Source organism: Scleropages formosus, chromosome 4 (genome assembly GCF_900964775.1).
Source record: "Scleropages formosus chromosome 4, fSclFor1.1, whole genome shotgun sequence".
Taxonomy (NCBI): Eukaryota; Metazoa; Chordata; class Actinopteri; order Osteoglossiformes; family Osteoglossidae; genus Scleropages; species Scleropages formosus.
In genome coordinates, this window is record NC_041809.1 from 1,952,466 (window position 1) to 1,961,470 (window position 9,005).

The window sequence follows — 9,005 nt, forward strand, 5'->3', positions numbered from 1 at the left end:
ATTTATGAATACTCCTTATGGATACTATTATGATACTTAAGAATGCTTGATACGTAGTATGAATGCTATCATAATACTTATGGGTACTCTTCTAATGCTTATGGAAACTATTATAATACTTCTGAATAAAATTATAATACTTATTGATACTATTATAATAATTACATATGAATAATATTATAATACTTATGAATACTGTTTTAATGGTTATAAATACTACATTCAAAAGCCAAGCGATTGTGGAAACACGGAGGAAAGGCCTCTCTTACAAACATCCGAAATTCATTTCTGCTAAAAATCAGTAAATTGAGGGCTCTTGACACTCGAACCCGCTGCTTGCTGTCTGCGGGTGCGCGTGTTCCGGAGGTATCGGTGCCGAGTCGCCGTCTGTCCGTCATCTGGTGCTCCGGCTCCCATCGGTCCCATCTGCTCCCGGACCCGAGGTTGGCAGCTGCTGCGAGTCGGGCCCCCGCCTTTCCACCGGCTGGCACCACGGGGACGAGGTGATCCGGCCCAGCGTTCTTGGGGGGGGGGGGGGGGGGGAGGGAAGGAGCGGGTGGTTCCGGAGCGCCGCGCTGCACTCGCAACCTCTCGTTACCGAGCAGCGGACCACAAAGTCATTAAGGAACTGGACTCGGGATGGTACCATTTTTAGAACCCGAGGAGCCCTGTAATCGTCCCCAGATAAAGGCAATTATTTCGACTGGCTTTTGTACACATAGTAACAGCATTTGTTCAGCCGGTACTTTTCTCTAGTGACTTACGCTGATGTACCCATTTATACAGTAGGGTATTTTGTTTTACTGTATCCATTCAGGGTAAATAGTTGGATCAAGAGTACTCCAGCAGGAGGTAGGATTCAAACCTGGGTTCTTGAGTGCAGGGCAGCAGCTCTAAACACTGCGCCCCCTGCTGGCCCATTCTGGATGTGCCCTGTGGAGCAGTTTGTCTATGATGTTAATAAAATAAAGCCTTTCAGTCAACGATGATTAGAAGAACATATCGAAACCTGAATTTCCCTTCATTTTCATACCGATGAAATGGTTACAAGTCGAACCAGAGGCACGTTTTTATGTATTTTTATTCTGTTTTTTTTTTTTTTTTTATTACCAGTAGGAGGGAGGACCTACAGAAGGACTCGCCGCCTGTCAGACATGGCAGTGGTTTGTTCCACGGCATTCAGGGGCAGCGGAGCTCAAGCCAACATGTTAATCAGTTGGAAGGACTTCCCTTCGCATGCCGGAAAGGCGATGAGACTGAAGGGGGGGGTGATGGCGGGGGGGCGGGGGATGTCCATTCAGGCGAGACGCTGAGGCTCTGCACTCACCTCCACGGTGGCCTGACGCGAGTCCAGAGCGGCACGGAGTCGGCCTCCAGAAAATGAGTACGAACAGAATGCTGGGTAGAGCAAACACGGCCCTTCATTTGGATACGCAGCGCACGGTGCCCATTGCCCGACTGTTCGAAATCCTCAACCGCTTCCACAATGTAGGTGTCTGGCAATAGGGGGCGCTCTGAATCAGTGGGTGGCACAGGTGCCTCACAGCTGCTGGGTTGTGGGTTTGAATCCTACTTGGAGTGTGTGGAGTTTGCAAGATCTCTATATACTTATGTCCATGTGGATTTCCTCCAGGTGCTCTGGTTTCCTCCCACACTCCAAAGATGTTTCAGATGAACTGGTGACTTTACATCACCGTTACGGTTTGTGTGTGTAGGAAATCGTTCTACAATGTGGAAAGGCAAGTACTTCCCGGTAACGTGGTAAATCTAGCAGTGTAAGTCACCGTGCATAAAGGTGTAAATTAAATCCAAATTATTACATTTATTTATGATACTTTTGTTCAAAGCTGCTTACAAAGTTAATTACACTTATTTACCCATTTATACAGGACAGTAGTTGTTAGTTTTTACTATATAATTTCTGGGTAAGTACCTCCCTCAAGGGTACTGCAGCAAGAGGTGGGATTCAAACGTGAACCCAGAGTCCAAAGGTGGCAGCTTTAAGTAGTACACCACCTGCTGCACTATTATTAATACCACCAACATAATACAGAAATTATGCATAAATTCCAGGAGATCCAAGACACGAAACGAAGGTGCTCCACCTCAACCTGAGACGACCAATGTGCTAGCGGAAGCAGGGCACTAACGCTGTGCGTTGAGTGTGGAGGCAGAGGAGAGCTGAACACAGGTTTCCAACATCCTTCAGTAATTAGGAACACTCGTGGGAAAGATGTTTAATGGGGGGGTTCTGAAACAAGCTTCCCTGAAGAACCCCAAAGCAGTCAGACCTCCCACCTAAACATCCCGGTGGGAAAACGGCGCGTATTCCGGTTCCCTATAGCGTGACGTGTGTGTGGGGAGGGGGGAACAGATTGCTGGGCCAGAGAGGGGTGCCGTCATCCCATTTTCGGATCGCCTGTGTTGGGTGACTCGTTTAATTTGCTGAGGTCACCGAACGAAACGTTTGCTGAACCCCGTCTTGCTGGTTTTGCCTGTCAAGAGGAATGAAAACAACCTGTTCAGAGGGATTCGACTGAATATCTATACACCTGTACACACACACACTATTTCAATCCAATTTTACATCGGCTGCTCATTTATTCTCACAAAGCTGCCCACCCCTACCCCTGGTTGTTCTGTGTCTTTTTGCTGCTCCAGGAGGAACCACATTTCATCCTTTTTGCAAACATTTGTTGAAGTGTGAACCTCTAACAAAGGGAATTCAACCCTTCGAAGGCCATTTCAGGTGCAAGCGTTCGACGCACCTGTGACTCGTGAGGCTTCCAGCCGATCATGTAGAAGATCTCAAACGTGGCAGGGACGGAACCGTCTTTGGCGCCGTACATTTCTGAGGGAAACAGAGGTGTCGCCGGCGATGAGGCCATGCGACCACATGACCCCAGGTAAGCATCTGCTCTCTAAGCTCTGATGACATGTAGAAATGTAGAATAGGACAGTAATAAAAAAAATACTGTGAAATTTACAGGTGCCAAGTGTTGGAGCTCCTGCTTTTACCCTTATATATAGCAGCGGCAGCCAGCATGGTGTCTCTGTGCAACATGGATTTCCTGTTCCAGGCGCAGTTACTTTCACCCATTCCTAAAAAAATTAACAAGTTTTCAAGGCAACCGCACGTTTACCGTGGACCGATACTCGAACAAACTTCCATCGGACGAGCGAGTCGAGTTCCACGCGTGGCCTCAGCTGCGTTTACCTTGTAAGTCACTCATTAGTTCGAAGATCCCCGGGTAGTGGACCTGAATGTCGTCCACGTCCTGCACAAACAAATATTGACATGCGTTAAAGGTACCATTTTCAACCGTCTCATTACCACTAGGAGATTTTAAAATTAATGTCACTCCGAGTACCCTGGGTCCCAAACGTATGAACGGAACCAGGACCGAAAGTTTGTTCACAAACCGTTTTGTTCGTAAGTCGAAGCACTATGACAAAAATCAAACAATCAACTAAATTTAATAACCCAGACCCCCCTCCCCCCATAAATACACAGTCTAAAATCTTCAGTTATAGCTGTAACAAGTTACTGTCACTGAAACATTTTTTTTTTTTTTAGCTTTGAGCTACATTAAAACTAAGACTGAAAATAAATGCATGTCCACAAATTCATATTTGATGCCAATTGTCGAATGATATGTCCCATACACGCGGGGGGGGGAGACAAGAAAATAGACCATTCTGAAAAACAGACAAATTAATTAAAGGGAAAATGTTAACGTTCAAAATTTCAAAACAGATGTTCATAGTATGAGGACCCAGTGTACGTAGATAATATTTAAAGATGCAGGGCACCCAACCCACATGTATTGTCCTCGACAAACCTGATGGATTTCATACGTTACCGGACTCATCGTGTCTAATGGACATTTTCATGGTAATCTATGGCGGTATGAGGCCTGTTGCCAGGGGCAACCGGCGTGGTCGTGGTGAGGGCGTACCACGGTCAGCATGTTGAACCCTGCCTGCCCCAGGAGGTTTCCCAGGTCCGTAATCGCCGTGTAGGGGGACACGTGTGGGGCGAAGCCCCCCTCCCTCTCCAGCTCCGCCAGCTGCAGGGAGCAGCGCAGTTCATAGAGCGTCTCGCCCCCGACCATGGCCCCGATGAAGACGCCGTCCGGCTTCAGGACGTAGTGGATCTGCCGAAGAGATGCGTCGGGGCATTGGAAGAAGGGTGTGCGTTTTAGAGCTTTTTAGCGCTTTTTAATTTTTCAACACAATTTGTCCACTTCATTCACATACAGTATTTACTTGACCCTTTTACTGGAGCAATTTAAGGGTAAGGACCTTGCTCAAGGGTACTACAAATGGAGGTGGGATTCAAACCTGTGACCTTTGGGTGTAAAAGCAAAAGCTCTAACCACACTACACCTACACTATGGAGCAGCCCCATTACTAACATAACATTCTTCACGTTGTTCATATATCCTCACGGTTCATATAATACAGTATAAGCGGGGTTTGCGACGCACGACCAGGTCACTGGAAAGGAACCCTGTCGTAAGTTGAGGACCCCCTGCACCGATGTGTTTCGCACCATCGGCCCTCACACACGACCCCAAGCTGCGTGTAACGCATCTCATCCGGCAGCTCGTGTCGAGTCCTTGAGGGCGGCGGGACGACCAGAGCACATTGTTTACCTGCCGCAGAGCTCCGGGAAGGTCATTGATCCAGTGCAAACTGCGGGGAGGGAAGAGGGACAGCGAGAGGTTTCGTTAGTCGAACCCGTGGACGCAGAACACACTCCACCGTGGGCAAAAGCCAAGGAAAAGCCTCCGTCTACAGCGGTCCAACCGTGCGACCGCACCAAGCCGCAACGCTAATCCCTGCTCCCATCCTGGGTTCACGACCGCTTACCGGGCCCGAAATATTAAGTCGAGGAGGTCGACACGGGACATAACGTCAACCTCGGTAATCAGCGCTGGACCAAGTGAGGTGTGTGAACCAGAGCGAGGAAATCCGTGTGAAAGTGCAACACGGCAGCTCCTCGGATTACAAACACCGGCGGACCATTCATAACTCATTTTGTTCATAGCTCTAAAGTTACTTTTACTACAAAGTCAGAAATCAACGAAAGCTAAATGATACAGATGGTCCTCAGTTTATTTACTGGTCAGATTCAGGAAAAAGGATCTCAAACACAGCTACATGTAATGAAAATAATTTGTAAAGCTTTAACATCTGTACTAACTTGAAACTTTAGAAAAACCTCATTTAAAATGAGTGAAATTACAAATACGTCATCTCCGCAAAGTGTTCAGTGCCGACCGTTGACCGATTCGTCCTGTAAGAAAATGCAAAGTTCCTCATCTTGCTGTTGATGGGCATCACTCAGAAAAAGCAGACGGGGCTGTAAACACTGTGGAAGTGAGTTGAACGAAGGCGGCCCCACACTCCTGCTCTGTTCTGCTGCTCTTTACTGCCATCTCTTGGCATGGAGGACGAACGGGTGGTGTTCATGGCACGATACGTAATATTTTCAACAGAATGGATCAGTGAAGAAACCGCAGACGTTCGTATCTTTGCAAATTCCTAACAGGAATGGTTTGTAAAAGCAGGAGCCTGTGAATTTGATCTGAGTAGCAGCACCATGTACAACTACACAATACACTGCAGAAGTTTACATAACAGCAGCAGCAGCGAGAGAGGGACTGCGCAAAGGACGTTCGCGCAGCATCCCTGGAGCCTTAACCACCTTAAGCTGCTCATCACCAGATCAAACGTGTTCTCTCTGAAGGGCAGGAACTCCTCGTCGGCCAGAACGCAGCGTGTGGGAATCTCACTCTCCTTCTTCAGCTTCTGCAGACAGATCGAGAGCGAGTTCAGGCCTGTTGTCCCACGGTATCACCACACAAACTCCGCCCACACACACTCCACCGTTCTGGTTGAGAAATGAAAGAAAATTTAAAAAAAATAAAATAAAATGGAACTCTCCAGTCATATGAGTGCAAAGCTGTGATTGGGACCCAACACATCCTGACCTTGACTGTTTTACTGAAAATCTGGACAGCGAGCAGCACATTTCATCATGCAAATAAACCAGAATTATCCGGAACCTTCAGGAGGAAAAAAAACAGTAATGAAACTGCTGCAACTGACTACAGTCATAGGACTCATCAAGGACTGCGATGAGTCTGCATACAGACGGGAGGTGGACAGGCTTTCTTTGCGGCGCGGACACAACAACCTGGAACATAATACCAGTAAGACAGCGGAGATGACAGTTGACTTTAAGAAAGTACCTTCTCCTCTGCCACCACTCACTATCCAAGGTTGTACTGTGTCCAGCACTGATTCCTTCAAGTTCCTTGGCACTACCGTCTGCAAAGACTTGAAGTGGGAGAAGAACATCACTACCATAACAAAGGAAGCCCAGGAGAGGATGTACTTTCTCCGCCAACTAAGGAAGCACAACCTGCCGAAGGAACTGCTGTGTCGATCTTACAGGACCGCCGCCGAATCCGTACTACGTTCATCAATCACCGTCTGGTTCGGCTCTGCCGCCCAATTGGACAAGCGCCGCCTTCACAGACTGGTTAAGTCAGCAGAGCGCCTCACCGGGACCAACCTGCCATCCCTCCAGGGCCTGTACATGTCCCGTGTGAGGAAATGGGCTGAGAAAATCGTAGGGGACCCCTCACACCTGGCTCACAGTCTATTCAGACTACTTCCCTCTGGCAGGCGATACAGACTGATCAAAACAAGGAACTACCAGACACCAAAACAGCTTTTTCCCGGCAGCCATAAAGATTCTAAACACCCTCCTATAACCTCAATCTTCACTGGACTTTTTACTACTACTGTACCCTACTTGTTCAGCATTACACCCATGTGCAGTATGTTCTTATATCCTTTGTGCAATATCATATCCATGTACAATATGGTTCTTTATTTCTTTTGAGTAACATCATACCCATGTGCAATATGTTCTCCAAATCACTGACAATGTCACTTTATGATACAGGTCAACGTGTCCTTTTTTTATATGCTTGGTCATTTAGTTGTATTATGTTTGCATGGTTTTATGTTCCGTCTGCATTATGCTGCGTTCTTGTCTGCTGCATTATTGGTAATCGTGTTTGTATTAGTCTATTTCTGGTTCAGTATGTGCTTATGTAGTCTGTATGTATGAATGTGCACTGTAGGTTTGCTCTAAACCGGAAACAAATTCCTTCTATGCTCAGGTGTACTTGGCCAATAAAGCTCATTCTGATAACATTGACCAAAAATATAATAATAATGATAATAATTTAACCGCAGAGAGCTGCCAGTAACAGCTTAGGACTGAGGACAGCCGGCATACAATGAATTATTATTTATGATGAATTATTGCTCCTTGTAGTGCCTCTGAAGTGCAGCGCGACTCCGGCTTCCGGAAAGATCCGGGAGATTCCGGACGTGACTCACCAGAGAGTCTTCCGAGATGTCCGTGAGGAAGAGTCGCTCCACGAAATCCTGGCGGTTTAAACACACAGTTAACTCATAATGAAGTGTTCATGTGTTTTTTTTTTTACCCTACCGTAGGTACAGTACGAGACGGAGGGAAAGACTCTCCGTTACGCCCAACCTAACCACTCGGTTTTGGGACGTCACCCAAAGCCTTACGATTACCCGGGGCAGATGGTAGCATAGTGTTTTGGACCCGAAGGTCGCAGGTTCGAATCCCACCACCAGCTGCAGTAGCCTTGAGCAAGGTACTTAGCCTGAACTGACACGGTAAAAATGACCCTGCTGTATAAATGCATCAATCAGTGGAAGTTGCTTAACGCTGTAAGTCAGAAAAGTAAGTATAAATGTAAATATAAGTGTAGGTTACATGTTAACACCTAATTAATGCAATAAATCATAATTGAAAGGGCAGCAATGCCGCTGCCACATTTATCGCCGTTATCATGACCTGGAGGCGGTACCTTGTTCAGGTGCTCGGCGATGTGACTTCTTCCACAGCCGACGTCCAGCGCCAGAGGAAACGTCCTGCAAACGCGTCAATCAGAAGCGAGACACGACGTGTGGACAAAGCGCACCTCCACTGCTGCGCTGCTCTGGGTCAAGCGTGAGGTCGATCGGTCTTACCTGGAGACATCGTAGACCCTGTCTGCCACCCTGCTGCCCACCTGGACAGAGATACGGGGGACGGGGATGGACAGTGAATCCAAAAGGATGGACAGCGAAGGACATTGAGGAACAGGAATGGACGGAGAGCGAAGGACGAGGAGGAACGGGGATGGACAAAGAGGGACTGAGATGGACAGCGAAGGATGAGGAGGGGAAAAGCATCGACGACGAAGGACAGGGATGCAAAGTGGACAGGGATGGACAGTGCGGGACAAAAAGCGGGACAGGTATGGCAGCAAAGGACAATACAGTCCAGGGATGGTGGACACTGAAGGGACAGGCCACAGGGAGGGATGATGCACATGATGAACTTCACTTCAGTTCAGGGACAGTGAGTGGGACAGTGAGACACCCCCCCCCGGTTCCTCACACTCTCTGGTATCCTTCTACACTCTCTCTCTCTCTCTCTCTCTCTCTGTCTGTCTGTCTGTCTGTCTGTCTGTCTGTCCCACGGCCCGGGGGTGGACGCACGCACCTCGTCCCGCAGGTACTCGAACTGCTGTCGGTCCCGCAGCGCCGCCGCCCACCCCTTCTGTCTGCGCTTCATGCTGCGGTCGAATACGTTCATGGACATGGACATGGACATGGAGCCGGCGGGGCCCGACGACGCCGCCGGCGACGCGGCTGACACTGACAGCAGCAGCGGCAGCAGCGGCGGCCTCCAAAGAGCCGCTCCAGCTCCGGTACCTGCGCGGAGCAGCGAGCTCCACCGCGGCCCGGCGGCCCAACGCGCACAGCCGCCCAGCGCCACGTTCACAGCGCGTCCCCGGCGCCCAAGGCTTCGGGTTCACGCGGTAAAGGAAACAGAACCGCGCGCTTCTTCGCTAAGCGTACGCCGCGCCGCCCGCTCGGATTGGCTTCTTCCGCTCGCC

The 9,005-nt window shown here is 48.7% G+C and overlaps 1 protein-coding gene across 3 annotated transcripts; it reads right to left on the reverse strand.

Moving 5' to 3' along the window:
* Positions 1 to 1,049: 1,049 nt before the first annotated feature.
* Positions 1,050 to 8,972, reverse strand: ndufaf5 (NADH:ubiquinone oxidoreductase complex assembly factor 5). 3 transcript variants are annotated; one of them, XM_018739991.2, is made up of 11 exons: positions 8,609 to 8,972; positions 8,092 to 8,132; positions 7,929 to 7,992; positions 7,426 to 7,473; positions 5,714 to 5,814; positions 4,659 to 4,698; positions 3,960 to 4,157; positions 3,218 to 3,278; positions 3,019 to 3,102; positions 2,769 to 2,851; positions 1,050 to 2,495 (listed from the first exon to the last, which is right to left on the reverse strand). In XM_018739991.2, the coding sequence occupies exons 1-11, from the start codon at positions 8,717 to 8,719 to the stop codon at positions 2,400 to 2,402; spliced, it is 927 nt and encodes a 308-aa protein (XP_018595507.1). In that variant the 5' UTR covers positions 8,720 to 8,972; the 3' UTR covers positions 1,050 to 2,399. The 3 variants fall into 3 exon arrangements, with proteins under 3 accessions (XP_018595507.1, XP_018595506.1, XP_029107035.1); XM_018739990.2 differs by having other exon boundaries at positions 1,051 to 2,495; positions 5,714 to 5,817; positions 8,609 to 8,970; XM_029251202.1 differs by lacking the exons at positions 5,714 to 5,814; positions 7,426 to 7,473; positions 7,929 to 7,992; positions 8,092 to 8,132; positions 8,609 to 8,972 and adding an exon at positions 4,876 to 5,705 and having other exon boundaries at positions 1,051 to 2,495.
* Positions 8,973 to 9,005: the final 33 nt, after the last annotated feature.

What these genes read in the sequence shown, in the direction of transcription:
- ndufaf5 (XM_018739990.2), bottom strand. Translation starts at nt 8,719, where the DNA reads ATGTCCATGTCCATGTCCATGAACGTATTCGACCGCAGCATGAAGCGC. An exon ending in TCGAGTACCTGCGGGACGAG is followed by an intron (nt 8,133 to 8,608) that starts GTGCGTGCGTCC and finishes ATCTCTGTCCAG; the next exon opens with GTGGGCAGCAGGGTGGCAGA. An exon ending in TCGCCGAGCACCTGAACAAG is followed by an intron (nt 7,474 to 7,928) that starts GTACCGCCTCCA and finishes TTAAACCGCCAG; the next exon opens with GATTTCGTGGAGCGACTCTT.